The sequence below is a fragment of the Zalophus californianus genome, chromosome 2 (genome assembly GCF_009762305.2).
Source record: "Zalophus californianus isolate mZalCal1 chromosome 2, mZalCal1.pri.v2, whole genome shotgun sequence".
Taxonomy (NCBI): Eukaryota; Metazoa; Chordata; class Mammalia; order Carnivora; family Otariidae; genus Zalophus; species Zalophus californianus.
Genome location: NC_045596.1, coordinates 128,860,584 through 128,885,654, shown reverse-complemented (window position 1 = coordinate 128,885,654; position 25,071 = coordinate 128,860,584). Strand labels below are relative to the sequence as shown.

General features: G+C 39.1%; 1 protein-coding gene across 2 annotated transcripts in view; it reads right to left on the bottom strand.

Moving 5' to 3' along the window:
• TMEM131L (transmembrane 131 like) overlaps positions 1 to 25,071 on the bottom strand; it is a 159,314-nt gene that overhangs the window by 22,432 nt on the left and 111,811 nt on the right. For both annotated transcript variants that reach the window (XM_027598880.2, XM_027598879.2), the window contains exons 13-26: positions 24,728 to 24,881; positions 23,728 to 23,898; positions 22,330 to 22,399; positions 21,121 to 21,238; positions 19,891 to 20,032; positions 18,207 to 18,316; positions 16,917 to 16,989; positions 14,315 to 14,442; positions 12,269 to 12,411; positions 10,490 to 10,676; positions 10,111 to 10,296; positions 9,376 to 9,525; positions 8,389 to 9,014; positions 2,170 to 2,318 (exon numbers count right to left, since the gene is read on the bottom strand). In XM_027598880.2, coding sequence (XP_027454681.2) covers positions 2,170 to 2,318; positions 8,389 to 9,014; positions 9,376 to 9,525; positions 10,111 to 10,296; positions 10,490 to 10,676; positions 12,269 to 12,411; positions 14,315 to 14,442; positions 16,917 to 16,989; positions 18,207 to 18,316; positions 19,891 to 20,032; positions 21,121 to 21,238; positions 22,330 to 22,399; positions 23,728 to 23,898; positions 24,728 to 24,881 — 2,407 coding nt within the window. The remainder of the gene's footprint in view (positions 1 to 2,169; positions 2,319 to 8,388; positions 9,015 to 9,375; positions 9,526 to 10,110; positions 10,297 to 10,489; positions 10,677 to 12,268; positions 12,412 to 14,314; positions 14,443 to 16,916; positions 16,990 to 18,206; positions 18,317 to 19,890; positions 20,033 to 21,120; positions 21,239 to 22,329; positions 22,400 to 23,727; positions 23,899 to 24,727; positions 24,882 to 25,071) is intronic.

The following is a 25,071-nucleotide window of genomic DNA, read 5'->3' as shown; positions in this document are numbered from 1 at the left end:
TAAGGTTCGGATTTATTTGAATTTAACATAAACTGAAGTAGAACCCAAGGAACTACCAACTGTCAAATAATTGTTTCTTCTCCACATGATACATTAGTTCCTTAAGGATCTCTCTAAAGTTAAGCAAAAGACCATGAAAGACATTTTCCTAAGTTTTCACCCTGTTAAACGATATGTTCAGTTTTATATAGTATTGACTCTCCACCAAGAAAAATAAAATTAAAACTCATTGTCACCTACCATTCAATACCACCTCCTGTTTTTGCAGCTTATGTTACTTTTTTGCTTTATTAAAGTTGTAATATATGCAATCTGTTCTGGAATTATAATTGCCAACTGTTTAGTCTTAGTTCTGGATATAAAATGGATAGAAATCTCAACAACAGACCATTAACACAGCTTCTTTATTTTTACTTCCGCCCCGGGTCTTTATTTTTACTTCTGTCTTGGTTGGCTAAATTTTGTTAACTTCATCTTTTAAGAAAGACTCATGATGAGCTCTCTTGTATTTAAGGATGCCTGCCTTGCTTCCTTTGTACCTGAGTGTCAACTTGTCTGGAATGTTCTTGTTCACATTTTTATTCTCTTAAAGATATGGCTCCACTGTTCTGTGGCATTAGATGTTTCTACAAAGTCTGAGGCAACCCTGAGTTGGTGTTTTTCCATCTTCCTGCCTTTGCACCATTCTTTATGCATCAAGATCAATAATTTAGCCAGGCTGCGCCTATGTCCATTATTACGTATCAATTTTTCCTGGTATACACAGTGTGCCCTTTCATCTATAAATTCAATTCTCCCCTCGTGTCAGGAAAATATTCTTCTATTACATCTCTGAATACCTTTCAGATCCATTTGTTGGGCCATTTACTTAAACACTCATTATTCTTATGTTGGACTGCTTTGTCTTTCTTTGCCCCATATCTAATGTTTCCAGCTCTTCAATTTTTTCCCTCACACTCACCCTGATTATCTCAAAGCCTTTCTCAGGGTCAGCAATTCTATTTTTGGCAACTGTGAAATGTCATTTGGGTCTTCATTTATTTACTTAGCTATATAATACCTCTTTTAACCTCATCCTAGTATCTTAATTTGCCTTTTAAAAAAAACTCTTATTTTATTGAGTTCATTAACTATAGTGTGAAGTATTCTCAGAGTTTCCTTCCAGTCTCTGGACAGGTTTTCTTCTAGATTAGGATCTTTTTTTTTTTTTAATGTAATGTATTTTACTGGATAAAAAAAATTTAGTTGTGAAACACAATGTTGCTGTTACACATTCATGACATATTCAGTTGCCAATACACAAATATATATGTATGTGCCAAGTTGTGTGTTTCCTATACAGATGAACTTAGGTGTAGATGGCGAAAGTTTGTCTTGATTTGCTATGTACATGGGATAGGAAAAAACAGATTAGGATCTTTACCTGTCTTCTGTGCTCTACTCCTCTCATTCACTTTTACTCTGTGTGTGCGTGCATGTGTGCAGCAGATGGTATGTATCAGCATAGTCAGAATGCTATTTTTTTTCATACTGGGTTTACACTAATACACAAATACCTCTGTTCTGATGTAAAGTAGGTAAATTCTCCTGAATACCTTTCCCACCTTTACATTGGACCCGTCTGCTTTCACCTACAAGATACAGGGCTCAGTTCTGTTCTCCAGATGCTTTTCATTAGCCTACACTGGCAGGAAGGTGCAGGGCTTGCCAGGATGGTGTGCAACAGTGCTTTCTCTTCTGCGGGTCTGTTGTCCTAGGGCCCCCTCACCTGAGCTAGATAGGCATCCCACTCCTGTGGATTTTGGCTTATGCTTCCAACACAGCAAGAGCAGGCCCAATAATGAGTGTTGAGTAACAACCAGAGAGAAGAGACAGGTGATCTGCTTCTACTCCATCATCTTTGCCAGGAGTTAACCCATTTGCTTAAGAACAGCTTCCCTTGAGAATAAAAGCTATCTGATGTTACTATAAATTATTTTAGCATCTCCTATATAATTAGAAGATAAAGAAAACTTTCCAAACACAATTTATAATGCTGATTCAAATGCATGATAACTGGCCCCCCTAAAAGGTATGAAATACACATGTACAGTTACTAGACAGATAATTGCACTCTCAGCCCTAAACATGGGTTTTGTTCTAAAAGTCAAGAGAAAATGGAATACAGACCTCGACTGAAGGTACATCCTGCTTCTCAAAACAAATGTCTTCTTTAGATGCTTTGTGAATCTTCTTTTCCGAGGAAGACTTTGTGTCAACCTTCTTCAAAGTTTCACAGTTGTCTACTTCATTCTTGACAGGCACTTGCTGGTTATTCCCTTGAATAAATAAAAATGATTGAATCTCTAGCTAATTATTTCCATTCATGTTCTCATACTTAAATCTCTTTCCTACACCAAGCCATCTAAATTGAGATTTAGACTTGAGGATTGTTCCTGACATTCATGATGCTCTAGGAAGTGTTTTACCAGTAAAAATGCACTTACATGAAGAGTTCTACAAACAGTATTTAAAAGAGGTCAAGGAAAAAAGGTGAGGGGGTACCCCATTACTCATAGCAGCATCATTCATAACAGCCAAAAGGTAGAAACAACCCAAGTGTCCATGGACGAACAGACAGAAAAAACAAAACATGGTACATACACAATGGAATACCACTCAGCCTTAAAGAGGAACGAATCAGTGCACAATACCGTGAATACACTTAATACTATTCAATGGGACACTCAAAAATGAAATTATTAGTTCCATTCAGAAATTATATTTCTTATATTTCCTGGGACTTTATGGCATAATAAAGCATATTCAAAGTTTAAAAAAAAAATGCCTGAGACGGGAAACAAAGCAATGAGATTCTGAGACATGCCACAACATGGATAACCCAGAAGACGTTACGCTAAGTGAAATAAGCCAGTCCCCAAAAGACAAACATCCAATGATTCTACTTATTTGAGGGAGCTAGAGTCATCTAATTCATAGAGATGGAGACAGAATGGTGGGGGGCTGGCTGGGGGCAGGGAACACAGATACTTACTGTTTAACAGCTACAGAGTTTCTTTTTGGGATGGTGAAAAGGTTCTGTAAGCAGATGATGGTGACAGCTGTACCACAGTGTGAATGTACTTAATGCCACTGAGCTTTATGACTAAAATGGTAAATTTTATGTTATGTCTATTTTACCACAGTTTTTTTAAAAGTTGGGGGAGGGAGGGAGGGGGGTTAAGGACTTGCCTTCTAGTCATGACTCAGCTATAAATTAGTTTTCAAAGTAAATCTCAAGCTGCCTGAGCTTCTTTAGTTTTCTTATTTATAAAATGCAAATACCACCTTCTCTGCCTCCTCTGACCATTATAAAGATGAAACCAGTAGACATATACATGGAAACGATCACCACCAAAAACACATGACCTGTTTTGGGGCAGCTCCTCCTCCCACAGTCCGTGCCCACCTGCCCCCAGTGACCAGCGTCTACATACTGACAATGAGGGGCAGGTGAATCATATGGCAAAAGTGGGTGCTGGAAGAGACTTCATCTGAAAACACGATTCTCCCACTTTTCTTTCAAGTGATTTCATTCATCAGTGTATTTCTTCTTCTATCCCTTAATTCAAAATAAAGTCAGATCAACTTCAACCCCACAATAACCGTCCTCAGTGTCCTAACAGAAAACAAAGTATTTCAACACCTTCTCCTTTTCTCTTTAACTGAGAAAACCCTTACCACACCTTTGCAACCTGAGAAAGTTTAGATGACCACAATGCAAAGATTTCACAGCAAAGCAGGCCGTAGGCTCTGGTGAGATGCCTGCCTGACTGGACTTCAGCAGAGGCTCCAATCTGGCCCTGCTTGGGGACCTGGGGCAGGGAAGGTCTCTGCCCACAAAATGAAAGGAGCAGTCAAATCCCCTCTGATTCTGAAACTCTGAAGCTGACCTCACTCAAAGCAAGATATATACATTTTGCAAATAACACTGACAAGTAAGCATACTTTTATTTTGTTAATGGAAAATCGTGTAGGTATTACAAAACTATAAAAATGCTGGGAAGCATTAATTCCTCTATGACACAAATCAGGTGTTTAAGACACCGACAGAGGAAAATATCCACCACGATGAAGTGGTAAAAGAGCCAAAAACCAAGGCGACAGGGTCTGAAACAGAAAAATGAAATCATAACTAAGGACATCAATCTGGATTTTGGAAACCATACATGTGAAAAAGAACACATATATTCTCCTCAAAAATGTGCCACTAACTTTCCTAGAGTCTTAATTCATGAGAAAATGGATTTCCTTGAGGTTTTTTCAGGCCAACAAGAGCACTAAAAGTATTAGTCATCATACGTTCTCAGGAAGAATCCAAACTTAATATCCAATACTGAACTACCCCAAAAAAGTGGTAAAGCACCCACTCTTAGTAACACCTTCCATGGGGCCAGGAATCAGGAGAAGTAGTAAAAGGAATTCTAATAAGCAGTTCTTCATTAAGTCTTTGACAAATTCTAGCATGACAATATCTAAGAATTTAAAAATTTCGTGAGTATATTCTTCATTTAATAATGGAGGCAATCCATGTCATCTTATTAACTGTGATTACTTACGGTGTTACACAACTTTCTCACACCCATCTCAGAGTCAGTCTTTGAGCCATGAAGATAAAAACACGAATAAAACAAGGAACAAGTGAACTCACCAGAATCCTGCTTAAGCTTTAATGGTATCAAATCCAATCGTGTTCTATTTTGAGCCAACTGCTAATCTTCAAGTTATTAGTATCTATAAGTCAATGAGGCTAGTTTTTTGAATTTCTCCAATACTGGGATTTCAGAAATTTGGAGGTATCTATTGAATTCAGTGAAATCTTTCATGTATTATTAATTCCAAGGCTTAGGGTATTATTAAATTTAAAAGTTTTTTATCCTTCACATTATTATAAGCAGAAAGCAATAAAATAATCTGTTAACTTTTCCACTTCTGTAGTGCTGAGGCCAGCTGTTTATCTTTAGCCTTAATTCCAGAGCTCATTACTCTTTATGTGACCGAAATAATACAGATCTAGAATTTTGATCGTACAATTAGAAAATAATAAATATTTGAAAAGAGACATACTTAAATGATCATTTACATGACATATAAAGCTCTACTCTTGTCAGATGATCAAGAGAGTCTGCAACACGTTTTAACAAATGTTTGAAGAACTGAGCTGTTGTTTGACAGGTGGATGCCAAAAAACAAGTGTGTGAAAACAGAGCTCTGAAGCATCTGTCAACAGACTTCATTTCTAAGGGGAATTTTAATTTATGATTTACTACAGGCCTCTCAGAAGAAGGCTGGAGAAAGAAGAGGAAAGGGATGAGACACATTTCTGTTATTCAGAAAATAGTCTGTGTTTCTCAACAACAAAAATGAGCATGTAGTGCCAGGGCCATTAATAAACACCTTGGAATGTTTTTTTCCTCACACAATATGTTACCCTCAGGAGAAATAAAAAAAGCTTCAGAACAGGAGAAGGCACAATTCCTCAGGTGCCTCAGGGACATCTGTCAGGTTAATAAAATCACTTCAGGCACTCTTAGGATAGACTGCCTGTCCCCTTCCCCTTTTTCCAAAGGCAATCATCACTAGATTTGTTTCTACGGAACATTTGTGTCGTTTAGGAGAAACAGCTAAGGATGTGGTTTCCCCCTGAGCAAAGGGAAGAGTCCCCATTCTGGTGGGGGACACAGGAAACAAAATGCCAGGAACTTAGGATTCGCCATCAGCTGGGTGAAGTTCAGCTACTAAGACTGAGGCTATTTTCTTCAGATTCTAGAATGATTTTAAGATGGAAACATGTTTTTCACAAAGAAAACACTTTTCAAAATAAAAAAAGAACTAAAGCTCAAAGTTGGAAACAAAAACTTGGAAAGTTCTCATGTATAAACGGTTTTCTCATCCTTGAGCATTCTTCACACGTTATGGATTCCCTGACGATTATATATGCCTGTTCACCATCTGCCAGTTTGTTACAATGCTTTCCTTTAAAATGTGAAAAAAGAACCCCAGACCCTTGATATTACTTAAAAACAAAACAAAACAAAACAAAACAAAACAAAACAAAACAAAACAAAACTCCACATCCTGCCTTCAAACTACAATTCTCTTCCTCTGGATTACTCAGTCCTTTCTTATCTTTAACATTGCAAATTCTTTAAAATGTTCAAATTGTAAAATGATGGCAGGCAATATGTTTAGCTTTTTAACCTCTTTGCTATTTTCCCAGAATAGTGCTGTGAACGGAACACAGAACAAAATACATGTCAATGAACGGCTTTCCCCATGAGGACTCTCCTCTGACATATTCATTCTGGAGAGAAATACAGCACTGTCAATTAGCACCTTTGAATGTGCTGGTCTGAACGAAGTTCTTTCATCGATTCTTATTTGATCTGATCAACAATCACTCTGATACCACTTAACATGCTACTGATCCCGCCAAAGAGCAGTTTTGAAAGACTTCTTATTGCAAGATGCGTGTTTCCCTTTAAAACACAAATAGGCTAATAATCTGCACCGGAGGGGAAGATTCCAGGCAGAACCGCCATCTACGATGATTTAAGCAAATCCTGTGTTTCTGGACTCCCATATTAAGTTTACTCACACTTGCAGAAGTTATTCCATGGTCATCTAGGCTCAACTATGGGCATTAAACATCAAGTGTTGGGCAGGAAGGTCTTGAAGCACAAATTCAAGCCCTCTGACCGACTGTGGCACCGCAATTCGGGTCCGCACCTCTACATTTCAACCACTCCAGTGTACTACGATGCAGCAGGGGGTCCTTCCCCATCCATCTATCCACCATGCCCCGGGTGCTGCATCCAGAGCCACGTTTATGCAGACAGCTGACGGATGCAATGGACCACAGAAGCACCCCAAACAACTATGATTTTAAGTCTGTGTCGAGGCAGCCTCGGTCAAATACTGTGCTCGGGCCCAAATGACAGAAAACAAGGAAAAGCTCAGTAGGACTCGCCCCTAATTTCACCCTTTCACAAAGGTTTTGTCGCCTGGGCCCTAGAGAAACGGAATGAGAGGCACCCCGCCCACTCCACCATCAAACAGGCTCTGACAATGTACGCTAGGATTTCATCTGAAGATCTGGTTGAACACATCACTCAGAGTGCGTCCTCACACGCCAGGCAGAGAGAACACGGGGGACAGTGTTGACCTGCAGACAGAAGTCCGCCCCAAACACACACGCTGAGGCCAGGGAAACGGTGCAAACTGGCTGGAACAAGATGCACCAGGAATACATGTGCAGCTGCCTAAACCACGTTCCACTCAGGGCACTCCAGCTTTCTTTTCAATGAGACAGGTCCTTTGATGCAACACTTAAAATTCAGTTTGGGTTTTTAACTAAATGCCTAAAGCTCATCAGAATTGGCCTATCCATAACACTTCTGTACTTTCTCTCCAATAACGGGGAGTATAAAATATTAAGTTATTTATACTTAGGTGTTTCAATTAAGATTAAAGGTAACGGACTTTTCCAGATTAAAAAGTGTCAAAAATCTGACTTTTAAAAATATATTTATTTATTTGGGGGTGGGGGGGCAAAGGGACAGGGAGAGAGAGAATCCCAAGCAGACTCCCACTGAGAGCGGAGCCCAACATAGGGCTTGATCCCATGACCCTGAGATCAGGACTTGAGCCGAAATCAAGACTCGGGACGCTTAAATGACTGAGCTACCCAGGTGCCCCCAAAATCTGACTTTTAACAGGTGTAGAAATGTGCGTATTAAAATGGTCAGAATGGTCAAAAAAAAAAAAAAATAAGCACTCTTTCTTATGCCAAAGGCCAAAGGGGTCAGTTACAGTTTAATGGCGATTTTACATGTAGGTGGTTTTCTGAGTCTCGTCCTGCTTATGCCTTCACTAACTGTATTTGTTGTGAGAGAACATCTGTCTTCTTTTAACCAAGGGACACAATTAGAGAAGCACCAGGGCCAGGGAATGTGAGATGGTAGCAGCTGTTAAATATAGAAAGCTGGTAAGTTTTGTTTGGTCAGAAATATTTTACGGGCTGATTAATTTTCACAAAAAGTCTGAAAATCCACGATAGAAAGTAATTAAAAACAGTGTCCATAGCCTCCCAACAGTAAAATAGGACATTCACATCCCTCTAAACATATGTACTAAAAAGTAAACTTCTTTACTCATGACATTCTAAAAACATGGTGCCTCGTCCTAAACTTCTCATTTTACAAACTGTATTTCAACATTCATACGTTGGCTAAAACTTTGTGCAGCATCCGTGATTAAAACTAAAATCACAGGTGAGAACAAGTTCTGCGAAAAACAGACCGAAGACAAACCAGAGAAAAGAATCATCCAGGAGGATGAAAAGATTACCATTATTTTTCCTGGAAATCTCTGGCAAGTCTGACTGGTACTGAGGTGAATTTCTTGGCAAGTGATTTTCAGGTAGTTTCTTAGAGGTCTTCAGGGGACAGAGCTCTCGTTCCTTGAGCTCAGCTATGTTTTCTGAAATTTTAATGTCCGTTTCCTTAGGAAACATACATGTCTGTATTCCCTCCTTCATATGACATTCTGAAGAAGTATTATTGACAATAATTGTGTTTTTCAGTGTGTTTTCTTCTTTATTCAGTAAGTTTTTGGAAAGGGTTAAATTCTTTTGCAGGTCAACATTGATGCCGTTTGCGTATCTGAGGTTGACCCAGTTCTCGCCCATAACATCAGTGCACACGTCCTCTTTAGGAGCAGACAGGGAGCTGCTCGGGGCCGGAGTCTGTTTCTCCTCAGCAGTAGTGTTAGCACTGCTGGTGACAGATGGGCTGGTTTTGTGTTTGCTGTAATACACTGAGCACTTATGCTTCTTCTGAGAATGACCGTAGGTAGCTGGGCTCCTCTTTGGGGTGTTCTGTATCCTGCTTTGTGGAGTGTTTACTGGAAGGCAGCTTTTCCCTCTGCCTTTATCGGAGGGGCCATAGGTATCGAGGAAGTTCTTACAATTGCTTCTGAATTGAAGAAGAAAAACATTTAACAGAAAGCCAAATGGAATCAAACCCTACCCCTCTGTTTCTAAACCCATGAGAGAGAAGTAGCAATCTCGATACTGTGTGTATTAAGGAGTACTCTCTCTCCCTCCTTCTTCCAAAGGCCCGTGAGTTTAACAAACTAAGTCCTTATAGGAGGTCTATCTTATTGTAAAAACTGTTACAGCTGCCAGACAATGACTTCAAGAAAATTTTAGGAAGACAAATCTGGAAGCAGAGTAATATTTATATTACCTTAAAATCAGAACTGAGTAATATCAAAGGTGAGAGCTCCTCCCCCCTCTCCAACACACATATACACACACTCTACAAGAATTCTTACTTGTGAGAATGGGAGCTAATTACATCCATCGGATTATTGTTTTGCTGTGAAGATGAGCTAGCATTTTGCCTCTGTCTTGTTTTCATGAATTCCATAAGAATGTACTGTGCTTGTTGGAAGGCTATTAAAATCACACCCAACAGGGACAAACTGAGGAAGAAAGCAACGAGGTTCATTACTGCATGGTTCTGACGGGCATTAAAAAGACCAGCTCTCTTACAGAAGAGCAGTGGTTGGCTGATGCAAAATGTCTAAAGATATAGCATTGAAATTCCATAAAATGTATCACATCATTTCTGATGTGACTTAGATTTAAAAAGCTCCAAGTTTCTAAAAATGTGCACATTTATAAGTCTGACATTCCAATTCCACTTTCAAAGGTACTTTCATGACAAAATCACTTCAAAAGGGCCACTCTAGTCTTCCAATCTCAAACTGCCACTGCGCCGAGCCAAAAGGAGTAACATCTGTGTTTTCCACCGTGACTGCCAACAGAAGCGTAAGAAGCACAAGGATCTCATACTTCTAGGTCCCATGAATCTCCTACAGTAAGTTTACTATTATCTTAAAGTTCATCAGTTACTACTTTGTCTATTTCATATATGTGGAGGTTCACAAAGCAATGTAAATTCCACTCAATTCACACACTTTGAATATGTTTTTTGACAATTCATATGCTTTTTACACCCAGGCAAAGTACATTTTCATGCAACTCTCCTGAAGGTGGTAGCATACCTGACAAAGAAGACTGTAAGCCTCCAAAACGACTCCTCCCAGCTGGGTCCTGGAACCACGTCTGCACACAAAGGCAAGAGGTGATGGGGGAGGGTCACATTGAGAGTGAAGTGAAACTCCAGGTCTGCTGCAGTTACGAGAGTCAGCTCTCGAATGACCCAGGAAGAGGTAAAGTCTGGAGTAAACCTGATAACAAAACATGAATTGTTTTCATTTTAGGCACAAAACAAAATAATCACGATAGCAGTCATATTTCTTACTTACAATATATGTTTATATAAAAACAACTTAACATGTCTTACCAATGCAAAAAAGGTTTTCTTCCCCACATTATCAAATGCACCACAAAACCTAAGGGAGGTTAAAACCCAATGCTTACACGATGCTGATATCCCGGGATGTGTTTGGGGCCAGGGAAAATTGATGACAATCTAGCACTTCGAATCCATAACCTTGGCAATTATACCCATTAATTTTCAAAGATGTCACAGTTATAGGAAGTGGTCCAATATTCTCAACTTTAAAGTTCTTTGTAATAGATAAAATTTGCTTGCTGTCTTTCAGTTCTAAGTGAGGATAAAAAGTGATATTTAGTATGTATGAACTACAAAATTTTTTCAGAGTCATTTATTGAATCAACATTTACTGAATCAATAAACCATGACCTATATTATTAAAATGTGAAAAAAATGCAATATAAGCCCAAAGTCAACTTCTATCTAATTTCTAGAACAGTCACAGATTTCCTTATACTACCAGAATACAATAAAAACATTTAATTAGTCAAGATTTTTCTTAAGTTATATGACCTTCCTAGGTACCAAAAGTAATCAGAATCTCTTCTTTGTTCTTTTACTTATTAAAAGTTAAGGTTAGAAGTTTATTCTTCTCAGAAGCCAAGTACTTTGGATACCCCTAGACACCATGCACACTTTGCTCCCGGGATCCTCACAGTGAACAGGGACCGGTTAAGAGCAAGAGTCTGTGCTTCTAGAAACACAGTTCAAACACCCACTACATTCAGAGGAAGTAAGTCACTAAGTCTCTGCAAAAGAACGAGAGCACATTTTATATGGGGAGTTTAAAAAAGAATTACCACAATTTTAAATTATTCCTATAAATTTATAACCCACAATCTTTTCCATATAAAGACTAAAATTTTATGTAGTTCTGTAGTTTTTATAATTTTCCCTAATTTCATCTGTCAAGGTCAACTCTAAGTTACTGAATGAATGAATGAATGGAAAAGTGAATACTCTGATGAATTTTGAACGCAAATGATCAGTAAATCTTTTCAAACTCATTGCTCAATTAGCATAGTTTTCTTAAAAAAGAAATTCCAATCAGGCATTAGATAGTGTTACAAACTATCCAATACTTTCACCAACTAGCTTTCTCCATAGGAAGCATGGTGTTACACTAAAATGCTTTCAGTGTATTCCAGAAATACAAAATATTAATAGGAAAACAAGGAATTTACCAAAAACATTTTACATCTATTGTTTGATTTTTGTCTTAGTTCCTGAGGAAGTTCTTGAAACTAATATAAATAATTCAGAAGCATTTGAGTTAAATACATGCACAATTTGGAAATTTCTAATGCAACATTTAGGTAAGTTTCTAAAATCTGCAATGTCTAATGCAGTAGCTGTTAGACATACATGGCTAAAATTAAAATTAAGTAAATCTAAAAACTCACATCGGCTATATTTTTAAGTGCTCATTAACCACATGTGGTTAGTGTCTGCTGTCCTGGGTGACACAGATACAGAGCATTTCCATTACTGCATAAAGTTCTACCGGTTAGCAGACCTTTACTCTTCTCGCCATTCATCATTTTGGTGTGATTTTTTTATGAAGATGTAGCTGATAACCAAACTGACATCTTCATACTATTTATCTTAAATATCCATCACTATACTGATAATTTAGCAATTATACTTTTTATATAGGTATCATTTAAGTTGGGTTAAATATCTAAGGCTATTTTTCTAAGCAGTACTAGCCTATCATACATGTTCAGATGTTCGCCTGATTTAATTATTTGCATCAATGCCATGAATTCACTGTCAATTTTAAAAATCTTCTTATGGAATCCTTTTGCCCTTGACTTTCGCACCAAGCCTTCGCCGTCCAAGGGCCAGGCATGTGAACTCACGTCGTCGGCAGTCCATCAGCGTGGACTCAGGCACCTTGAATCGGAGTGAACCTCCTGCGCCAGGAAGCCTTCCGCCCACTTTCAGTAACTCTCTGGCTCCAAACCCTTCCACGGCAATCATGTCAATAACCGTCAAGTTATTCCTAGTGGGGCAACCCATACAAACACAAAGGCATTACAACAGAGTCACAAGACACGGTGCACGTGGACTTCAACATTCCTAGTTGGCAAGAACAGTGTAACAATGTGAAAGAGAAAATCAACTTAAATACCGTGGCACCTCCGGCCATCTCATGGAATTAGAGGGTGTCCATGGGCAACGGAAGCTGCCCATGGGCTCAGAAGAGCCCAGGCAGGCTGAGGCTGACTACAGCAAGAACGAGGGAATGCTCCTCATCACTCTCCTGCCTTGGCCTGAGACTGCAAAGCCATGTTTTTCTAAGAACCAGCCACCAGGGTGGTGATCAGAACTCCAAGAGGAAAAAAACAAACAAACAAACAAAAAAAACAAACTGAAAATATAAAGTCTCAATAAAGACTACCCAAAGATGAAAAAGATTTAATAATGAGAAATATTAACAAATTTAGGCTAATTGACAAAAATTGCTTACAGGGTGAATTAAGGAGTTCTCATAGTAATCATGACTGTAGGAAATTCTGCCTTAGGGATAATTCCAGAAATAGAATCCTATTATTTCTATTGAACCAAAGATTTATAATGTCATCCCACAAATAACCTATAAGTTCTTAGTCATCAAACACAAATTCAGACTAGCTTTTGCCTTTTCAGTAACTGAAACCATGATTGTTAGGCCATAAAAAGTAAAATGGACAGAAGTTTAAATGATGCGGACTAGAGTGAAAGCCAGTCCTCATTAATGCAAATACTGTAGAAGCGGAGAAGGAATTCATGCCTAATTATGCAAAAAACACCAGTATCTTTATATCTCTCTCTAAAGGATTAAGAATCTTTGACCATTTAAAAACCTTTAAGTTATGTTATGTTGTTGTCTACAGAAAAATACTATCAATACAGAAACATCAAAAATAAATTAAGTACTATAAATAATTTAGACTTTTCGAAGCCAGGAGGGTTTAACCTGGGAGGAGGTAAAGTTCATCTCTGCACTTCCCAGGACCTTAGGTCTTCAATCAAGAATGGGTTTAAGATGAAAGACACTGCAGGGCATGAGAAGTCTTAGTTAAAACGCTTAATAGAACACACTCTTTTAAAAAAACTTTAGTACATTTTCCTTTTTCAGGGCATTCACTTGTAGAACAACAAACTCATGTGCTATATTAAAGGAAGTCCAGAATAGGAAAGTCTTCGTCAGCTGATCTGATATTAGAAAAGCTTTAAAAAGAAACTAAAATGTCATTTATTAAAAATTAGACTTCTCACCAATACAGAGAGCTTCAACAAACATCTGTATTTACTGTAAATTTTTGAAAGAAGACTCTCAATAAAGACTACCTAAAGATGAAAAAGATTTAATAATGAAAAACATTGGGTGCTTAAATCAGTTAGCAACCACTGTCATTTAAAAGAAAGAAAAAGAAATTTAAAAAAGCCAATGGGCTCAATAATCCTTAGTCCATTGTCCTTTGGGGCTACAGAGAATTCCAGAAGCAAGGCAGCTATGAAAGTGGAGTAAATCCAAACACTGCGGAATGAAAACGTACACAGCAGTGTTTCGATTACTTCTCTAAGCTAAGAGAAGTACGTGTGTGTGCGTGTGTGTGTATGTGTGTGTGTTCTGCCCTTGGAGACAGCAACAGATGGGATGCTGAGCAAAATACACTGTGGCTGTTGGAGAGAAGGACACACACACGGCCCCTACCTTTCAAGGCCAGAGGCCCCAGGGGTGTAAGCATGGAGCCTCAGGTAGCCTTTCTCTGCCTGCCATGCAACACGGCCTCATCCCTACCGGCCTGAGAGGTCAATGTCAGCTCTTGGCTAGACAGAGTATGTATCCTTGAGAGAAAGAGACTTGGATGGATGAGTCAGAGGGAAACAAACAGGCTCCGTGACGGGGACACACCTACCGGATTAGTATGAGTGACGTAACCTTCCCGTAGTCAGCTGGCGTGAAAACCACACCGACCCTTTTCACCTCCAGAGGCTGCAAATGTAAGTGGAGGATGCCAAACCTGGACTCCTCAGAATGCATGCCCTGCAAATTTAATAAATGCAATTAAATGGAATCCTGTAAAGCAAGCTTCTGTCTTCATTACATGCATTTTAGAGTATAACCATGATTGCTCTTCTTTTAATGTCCAGATGTGACTACCCTCATCGACCTGCTGAACCTGTTTACCCTGAGAGCTCACACCAACGAACAGCTCCTGAACCACAGCTGAGAAGTGTAGGCAGAGGCTGCAGGACAACCTGCCATGGAGGCTGGCAAGGGGATTTGCTTCCTGGCTTGGAGGGGACTTGCGGCCAGAAGCAGCCTTCTCTGCCAAGATGCTCTGACTAGAAAACATCACTCAGAAAACAGACCAAACAGCCTCTGCTTGAATGCTATGAGGAGCTGACCAAACACCCCACCACTGCTGGACAACCCTAAATTTCTCTTTCATATTGAGCTTCGGTTTATACAGAAACCATCTTTATTACATTTAGTCTCTGCACTCACAAGAAAGAGCTCTATTCATGTCCCCCTTGACTTTCCCCAAGATTTCTAACTCTGACTAAATCTTGTGTTCTACATTTAGTATTCAAGATTGAGGTCTTCATCATTTTTCCTCTTTCCACTGCTTTTTCCAGATCCTTCTCACTAAAAACAATTTATTAATTTCTTAGCGCTATAACCATATAATCTTCATGGTAATAATTCCCTTTTCTGCGTTCCTCATTTTTAAATTTGTTTTATTCCGCAACTGTTGCTGGCATGTCCCCATGCTATCTGAAAGAAGAAATAGGGATGGTACTTGTTTCATGTTCATTAGAATTATAAACTTCATGAGGGGAGAAACCCTGCTTTACATATATCTAATATAAATACTGAAGAAAAAGCTGATTTTTAGTATTAAAACTCTAATAACAAAAACACCCTTTATTAAATAGTTCTTATACGCCACGCACGGGAATATAATAAGGTCTGTAAGACGCTGAGCATTCCATAAACCTTACTGAATCTTCCAACATTACTGTGAGAGAGAGGAGGCTATAGAGAGGTTAAGGAATCTGTTCAGGGTCACGCAGCAAGCCCATGTTATGAGCCTGGGTTCAGAAACCTGACTGTCCAATCCCCCCTGCTCTTCCCTAAAGGAATTACGTTTCTAAAAGCACACCAACATTAAAAAAATGTGTGCTATTCTTTACACGACAGAGTTCTAATAAGAATTTTTGAGTTAAATTTTTAAGTGTCTCAAAGGCACTGATACCATTCTTGATGGTAATAGTGTCCTTGATGGCAAAAGGTGTAATATCTTTGGGGAAAACCTTCAATCACAGACGAAAAACTTTTTCCAAGTGAGTTGCACCATTTGTTCAAATCTGAACAGAACATTTATATGTAAAAGGAATTTGGCATTATTTCTGGAATTCCAAATTATATATGATTCAACCATGGGGGCAAAAGATCTCTTAGTATTTTGGACTAATTTACCTCCCAACAGCCCTGGGAGGCTGCTCGGTGGAAAGGAGAATGAGAGGGAATGAGTACTGCAGGCTCACTAACAAAAACAAGACCACGCAGCCACCTAGACCGCTTACAAAGACAAAGGAACACTTGCTGTGATGTGTTTCCTATTGCAAGTTTCTGTTAAATCCACTTAAAAACTTGCTTTGATGAGTTTTAACTCTTAGTTGGAGGTTATCTGGTTTCCCTCTTTCTGCTATTCAAGTTCACCTAGAGCCAACAGCGTATCTTCAGATGGATAAGTGCAGAGAAAGAAGAAAATACCCAAGGCATTTAAGTATGTGTGTATTAGAAATATAGTTGTGTGCCTATGTGTGCTTGCATCATTTAACAGATGCTCCATGTCTGACTTGATCTCACACATAGGATACTTGTAAGGAAAACACTCGGCTCCATACAAAGAACCACAGAACTACTGGGTGGAAACTAAGAAACAAGGCCACCAAGTGCCTAGACAACATCCTCACCACATGACATGTTTACTCCTTCTCCCTAAGTATTTGTGCAAGACCTCATGAGTGCCCTGAGGCTTAAGAATTTCAGAGAAATCCTTTTTTACAGATGAGATGAACATCACAGAAGCTGGGTAACTTGCTCAAAACATGAAGCCAATTTGGTAGGAGAAGATTTTTTTTTTTAAGTTTATTTTTACCTTATGCAGCCATTAAAAAAAAAACTGGATGGGGAATCTAGAAGAGAATTGTAAATTCTGGGGTCTCAAGTTTTATGGTTTTCTACATAGCCCTGATTCAATTGTTATTTCTTCACTCACATGAATCCAAACTATCAAATTAAAATGATTTACAGGCTAACATGAACCATACAGCTCCTGCTGCATTCGTTAATTGGAAAAATCTGCTATGTGTGCTTAAGGTCTAGAATATAAAAATAAGAAAGCCACGTATATTATGAAAACACGCTCAAAACATAAATCAGTAGAGCCCATATGCTATGTGTACAGTTTGTTAGCATTCTCTTTCTATTTAAAAAGGACATCCTACCCGGTAAGGGCAAGCTTGGGTGAGCTGGAATTCACCAGTTGTGAAATTAATCATCTGCATATCGGTGCCAAACCTATAAAGAGAAAAAAATGTTTGAAATAACATTCAGATTGCCAATAAAGAGAGACTAATATGTGTGCACATACACCTATTATGTGAGTACATGTATTTGCATGCAAAATTCACCCCATCCTGTCACTACCGTGTCCCAGGCCCCTGCACTCTCCCTGGCATATTGTTAAGTGCTCAATAAATTATTGTTGAATGAATGACTGTGGTAGCACATAATGTAAAGAAGCATATAGTAACAAAAGTTCTAAATATGGGGGTGCCTGGGTGGCTCAGTCGTTAAGCATCTGCCTTCGGCCTGGGTCTTGATCCCAGGGTCCTGGCATCGAGTCCCACATCAGGCTCCCTGCTCCACGGGAAGCCTGCTTCTCCCTCTCCCATTCCCCGTGCTTGTGTTCCCTCTCTCGCTGTGTCTCTCTCTGTCAAATAAATAAATAAAATCTTTAAAAAAAAAAAGTTCTAAATATGAAGCATTTTTTTTCCTCCAAATGGTCCATATGGAACCTGACAGGAAGTGACTCTCAACCAAGGACAATTTTATCTCCCAGTGGACATCTGGCAATACCCAGAGACATTTTTGGGGAGATCTTACTGGCACCTCTTGAGTAGAAGCCTGGGATGCTGCTAAACATCCTCCAAAACGCAGAACAGCCCCTCCTCCCCCAAACATAAAATCATCTTGTCCAAAATATCAGTAGCGCTGAAGCTGAGAAACCCTGGGATCAGAGTAGGTTCTACGAAGCCAAGGAAGGAAACATTCTAAGTGAAACTGCGATTGCTTTGTAAAAATAAGATGTAACATGAACATCTAACATCTTTTAGACACGAACTAAAATGATCATCTTTTCTAACACTCAGTTAAAACGTATAAAATGCTAAACTCACTTTCTTGTGTCGCCCAGAGATCACTGCGATTTAGTTTCTAAATTTTAGAGTATATGCGGGAAAATCACAGTCCAAGAGATTCCCTGGCCAAAGAAAATAATATTCTGCCAGGAAGTAGCCTTGACATGGTAACACTGAAGATACCACACAGCAAAGGGAAGTGGCAATTTCCATCCAGGTATATCCCCCAAGGAGCTGGGTGTCCAGGTACCGGGGTTAATACTGTGTATACCCGCATACAGGTTCCGGGTGAAAAATGTGAAGGACTTAGAATAATTCTGAGTCGTAACAATAGTGCCCAAACCCTGTCAGGAAGTCCTCAACTAGGAGCTTTACCATTTTTGCAGCAGGCGCACTGCAGACTCAGGCTTGGGGTACAAGGAGAGAGGCAGAAGCTGCATGGAGACTGGCCAAGAGGAAGGGTTCTTCACCACAAAGTACTTCACCTAGATACAGAGAAAGGCAAATCAAAACCCGGAGAAGGACACGGCGTCGCCCCCTGAAATAATCCTGCAAAAAATTCATAACTTGAATCTAATCATGAGGAACCATCGTGCAAATAAAATCGAGGGACATCCTAGAAAATAAAGAGCCTGCCTTCTTCAACCATGTCTCTGCTAGGAAAGGCAAGGAAAGGCTCAGGAAGACTACAGGGGTGACAAAAAAAGACGCAATCGTGCAATTCAAGATCCTGAACTGGGGGGAGGAGGGGGAAGCCTACCATAAAGTATGTGAGTGGGGTAACTGGAAAAATCTGAATATAGACTGCAGACCAGGTAACATTATGCTGATTGATGTCACATTTTCCGACTCTGATAATTATACTCTAGCATGTGGGAAGACGCTCCTGTCCTTAGGAAAATCACACTGAAGTAGAGACAAGAGGGGCACAGCGTCAGACACTCTCAAATGGCCCATAAAAATGTGTGGTGTGTGTGCGCGCATGCAGAGAAAGAGAGAGAAGCAATGATAAAGCAAATGTGGCAAACGTGGAAAACTTGTGACTCTCTGTGAAGTGTGATTGGGAGTTCTTGGTACTATTCTTGAAACTTTTAAGTTGAAATCATTTCAAAATGAACATCTTTTGGAGAGTCTTCAGATGCCACCCCTAAGAAACCCAGTGAGCGCCTCACGAAGGGTAAATTATCACCCAGACCACACGTGATGCAGGCAGCTCTTTGGCAGCGAGACTGGAGACACACATGGAAGCCTGCTGGTGTCCCTTCGCTGCCTGTGCCTTCCTCCAGGCCTCCCGAGCTCCTCGAGGAAAGCACACACAGGGAGAAGTGGACACACTAAGGACAGAGAGTAGCAGGCAGACAGAGCCTGGGCTCCTGATGGCATCTCACTGATGCTACAACTACTTTGGACTTCTCTCCTTTGAGCTTGTCGCATGAAACAAGCTACCTCTACATAAGCCTGTGTCACTCAAGGTTTTCTCAGCATAGAGCATTGTGACTCTTGATCTTGGGGTTGTTAAGTTCGAGCCCCACGTTGAGTGTAGAAATTACTTAAAAAAAAAAAAAGGGACGCCTGGGTGGCTCAGTTGGTTAAACATCTGCCTTCGGCTCAGGTCATGGTCCCAGGGTCCTGGGATCAAGTCCTGCATCAGGCTCCTTGCTCGGCGGGGAAGCTGCTTCTCCCCCACCCTCTGCCTGCCGCTCCTCCTGCTTGTGCTCTCTCTCTCTGACAAATAAATAAAATCTTATGTAAAAATAAAAATAAAGTCTTAAAAAAAAAGACCTGCCCTGTTGTTCATAGCTGAACACTTTCCTGGCAGATAGATTTTGAATCGAAAACAAGCTTCAGAAAATGTATTCGTTTCATGCATTCTGAGTTTTACTCATTGTGTTCTTCTGACACCTCCCTACTAAATGCACTAAACAGCCTATGTGTGTCACTTAAAAATGAACTTAAATTATGTTTGGTTCTGAAACAGTATTCTGAAGGTGGAAAGACTCTGGTAACTCAAGAACCCGAGAGCTGGGGCGTTGCTGACAAGGAGACATGCGACCCTCACCACGCTGCTCCTCAGGGCAGTTGCGCTGAAGTTCAACACCAGGCCGGGCTCTGCAATCAAACGAGGCAGAAAGAAAACAAAGGATTCCGACTCCTTGGATTTCTTCAAGCGACCAAACCGTGTCACTCCTAAAACAGTCCTCCTGTGTAATTCATAAAGAAAAATTACTTTGAAAAATCATTTTGACATTAAAAAAAATGAAATCACTAAATATCAATCCCACTAAATGGAACAAGGGGTCTTGGGGAAAAATATGGCTTATTATGAGTCTGGGGAAGAGAAAATACAAGATGATCCTGAAACATCCTGTCTTACTAGAAAGCAAGGAAGTGTTCAAAGAATGAATGGTAAGAACATTTGAGGCTACCAACAAGCTAGCCTGAAGGGGCTCTCATCAGTCAAATCTGGGACAATTTAGCATCAAAAATAATAATGGTGGTAAGTGGTGGTAATGAACAAAGAATCCAGAGGGATGCTCAAGAAGAATGTAGAATAAATAAAATAATTAGAAACATCACCATTTTTGCAGCCATCAATCTAACAACTAACCAATCCAGGCAAGAATTATCAATGGATGCTAAGATCATGGGGTGACATACTCTTAGGGAACAGGAAATTTATATGATCTCAAATTATCATGGCACATATTATTTATTAATTACTTATTAAAGGAAAAATCCATCTATAACAGAGAGAGATCTGTCACACATACAATGGGGAGAGTCAAATGATTCAACTTAGCAAAACCAACAATGGGACAAATTGACATATATGTCCCTTCCGAGGTGATGCAATGGTAAGGACATAATACCAACCAAGTAGTCAGCACTCTTCCCAAAAATGTTTAAAGCGAATGTAAACTTGAAACCCACAGCGCTGAAGGTTCTCTAAGACAACTGGCTAAGACTCTCTAAAGTGTCAGCATTATGAAAGATGAAGGAAGGGGGGCAGAGATACACGTCTAAAGAAAATTAAGAAAACATGACAACCAAATGCAATGCATGATCCTTGAATGGATCCCGGATTTATGAGGAATGTTTGAGTATTCATGGTACTATACTTTCAACGTTTCTGTGGTTGGAAATTTGTCAAAATAAAAGGCCCAAGAGAAATACTAATTATTAAAAACTCAGTCGTGCAAATTCAATAAAGTACTACGTAGTAGTGTTCCCCCTCCCTGACCCGGTGCTGAAGAAAAGAGACAAGCAAAGGTGAACACAAAAGACATACTTGCAGCCGTCACCAGTTTTAAATTTCTTCCATCTTTCATACAATTTATTGGCAAGTTCTGAATCCACGTCCCAGGTAGACCAATCCAGAGAAAGACTCCCTTCCCAATTAGGATTTTCTACAAGTTAGATCAGATGTAATATTTAGACGTACAGAAAATGCAATTCAGTTAGGAAAGAAAGCCACAGGCTGTCAAACTTCTCAAACTGAGAGGACTGCCAAGCGAATCAACATCCTCCCCCCACTTTCCTCTGACTGTACTTTACTAGGAGTCCCTCTAACCCAATGGCAAATGACATATCAAATCAAACAAACATGTATAAAACAAAACTAAACCGAATTATGTAAAGGTAATAACATAAAAGACACATGGCTCATGAATACAGCCTGAAACAAGTTAAAATTATTCTTGGATGACTTTTAACAGCTTTCAAGCTAACAGGCCAAACTGCTTCCCCGTAAACAGAGCTCGTCATCATCCAAGTCTTTCAGCGACTAGGATCAGTGCTGAGAGACAAACAGCAGTCCTCCTAAAGAAGGGCACAGACCAGGGGCTGGGCCTGGAGAAGGTGCATGTTTATATTTACAAACTGGCCTCCCGTTCACCTTGCCCTCTCTACTTATCCATTCTGTCTGATCTGTGCTAAAGAGCGTACCAGGATGAGAAAGTGGGAATCTCCCCAAAGACATCTTGTACTGTACTGTAACAGTCTCCTTACATTAAATATCTTAATAAATCAGAAGGCAGGAGAAGGACGAGAAAGAGCTTCTTTATCAACACTATGTATTTCAATCTCACACCACAACTAGCACCCCCTGTAAGATGTTTATGTTCCTATAACTAAAGTGTTCAAATGCAATTCCAGGTTATTTTTACTAACTTGTAGTCAGCCCTTTTATAAAAGAACTGGAACCTTCCAATTATTCCTGGACACAAGGCTGCTGTGACCATCAAATAATGTGTTTGGAAAGAAAATCCCTTACAAAAAGTTCAAGGGGACATTATTAACACAAGTACCTTGGGTGTTTTTGGAGGATTCTTAACAATTTCAAGTCATTCTGTGAATGATCATGCTCTTTAAGAATAAAATATGACACAATTATGTTTACAGTATTAATTATTCTATCTACAAATGCTATTTTTCCTCACTACTTCCCACCCAACACCAAACTAGAGTTCTATAGAAAGCCTAAGGGCAAAATACTTACCTGTTTTTGATTTTCCCATGAAATAATGCATGCCACAATGTGCTATCACTTCAAAACCCAGACTCCCTTCCTAGATTGAAAAGTAATATATGAATAACTTAAAACACAACACTAAACATAAAAATCCTAATGCACTCAAATGCGAAGCAGACAATGGCCTCCACCTCAGTGAATTTCTCTTTAACCAGAAGCCAAACAACAAGAAAGTGAATTCTTAGCTTCCCTGCTCCTTGAATGAGTGCTCTGAACTGTCTGTCACAGACAGGATCACGGCAGGGGATTTTGCACAATCTTCAATGCCCATAGGGACGATCCTTGGGCCCCAAAGACACAAAGCTGCCTTCTGATTTAGAGGTTAATCTCAGGACACTCTTGACAGGTTTTTTGTTTTTTAAACTGTACTCTAATCTTCTGAAAAACAGTATACCAATCTATAGTCACTCCTAAACCACTTGGGACATGTAAACTGATGTTCCACTTCCCACATGTTGGGAAAGCACAGACTTGCTACTTCCTACTTCCACATATATGTGACACCTGCCTCCTCCCTCCCACAAGCAGCTCTTCTTAAAATGCAACTCTTGATCGGAAAAAGGAGATTTCTAAGAAATCTCCCCTGCTCGAAATACAGATGAATGGAATTAAGCTTGCATCTTGTGTAGTTTAATTTTAGAGGTCCTACCTTTAAGCCCATAGCTAAGCATGAGGCATTTCTATCTATGAAACACCAAAGCTAGTAAGTGAGAAAAATCATAAAGATGGTTGCATGAATGTCTCATAGTGAAAAATTAGAACCCAGTGTTATACAGAAGAGCTTGGATTAAAAAGAAGCAATAACAGTAACCAAATGAAAATAAATAAACATTAAGAAAAAAATGAGACATGTTTAAGATAAGATCTAAATTAAATATGGCTTACCCAGATTTTAGAAAGCATTTTAATTGATAACCCTTTCAGGTTTTAGATTTGGCCCACTAAAGAAATGCAAGGATTACAAGCAACTGAGAGTCACTTACCAGAGGCCTAACTAAAGCATCTGACCGTCTAGTTTACTTGAATTCACTGCTAGTATGCACCAAAAGCTCAACTGCGTTTTCTATAGCAAGCATATATTCCTTGCTCTTCAAATTTTGGAAACAAATGAAAATGAGATTAATCTATTTGTATTATTTTATTCAAGAACCTCAAATTACTTTATGAAAAATAGAAACTCTTTCCAAATAAAGAGTTCCATATCTAAACAACTGACCATATAAGACTGGCCTGGTAATATCCTTCTAATTTCTTAGACAGTCTTCAAGAACTCTAAGCTTAACTCTGCCAATAAAACCCAAGCACTGTAAGTTAATAAACAGTAATTATTATGAAAATTATAACACATAGTGTTGTAAACAATACCTTGGTTGGGGCTGAGTAAATCTGTAGAGGTATTGCAAAAACGGCACCTATGTTTGTAGTCAAAAATACATTGGTGAATAGGTTTATGGCAATGTCTTTAACAGCAAGTTTCAAAGAAAATATATTCCAACAGCCTGGAGGTAGAAATAAAGGGCCAGTGAAATTCAGAATCTAAAAAGAAAAAAAGCAAGAGAAATTACTTTTCCTAACACTAATTAGGATTAAGACCATTATAAAGTTAATCACCATACATTACATCATTAGTTTTTGATGTAGTGTTCCATATATGGTGATTAACATAATAAAAAAAATTTTTAAAAATGAGAGTTCTAGAGGGGAGGGGAGTGGGGGGATGGGTTAGCCTGGTGATGGGTAGTAAAGAGGGCACGTCCTGAATCTCCATTCAGGTGCTATATACAAACAATGAATCATGGAACACTACATCAAAAACTAATGATGTAATGTATGGTGATTAACATAACATAATAAAAAAAAAGACCATTATAAAGTATGATGCTAAAGGTCTTCTGTACTTTTAAAAATATAATTTTACTCACTTATTTTCAGGTCAAAGATTGAAATATTTTTATATAAATGACAGGTTTTAAATGCTGTGTATGCTACTGCTTTTAAATTTCACAAAAGTAATCTTGAAATTTTCATGGGGTAGTATTTTGAAAAAGTCTATTTTGTCATTAATTAGGCTTTTAATAAATACCATCTTTTTAGTATAAATTATACACTGTAATCTTTTTGAACAATGGTAAGAGCAAATATCATTTAAGAATATATCTTGGTCCCTTTTAACTCCTTGAACAACAGCTTAAAAAAATAAATAGAGAGGTCCCAGAGGTTAACTCTGAAAATACTGAAAGAAAAATACTTGCTTTAAAAATCAGAAGTAAAAATGAAATTTTATAAATATTAATTTCATAGCATCTGGGTGACCTTAAATAAAGCTTAAAATAGGCTAAAACCTGGATAAAAATACCATATGTACCTTTAAAATGTGCTTGGTTTCCTTGGAAACAAACACATCCTGTAATACAACGCCACGGTCGAAATGGTTGAGGTACCACACTGACCAAACTCCTGATGTGTTCTCATGAGTCTCTATGTGAAACTGGGCTGCAGAGGAGTCCATTCTAAAATACCTGTGAACACAGGACAGGCACGCCATCAGCCTGGAGCCTGAGACAACTGTCAGCACTCATCCTGCCTCTGAGCGCAAAAAGAGAGGCATCATAAAATGTCAGGGCATGAAGGTTGGTAGTGCTAGGAAACAAGCTTCGAGACTGCCTTCTTCAACCTTCACGCCCATAAGGGGAGCATCTGAAGGCCAGA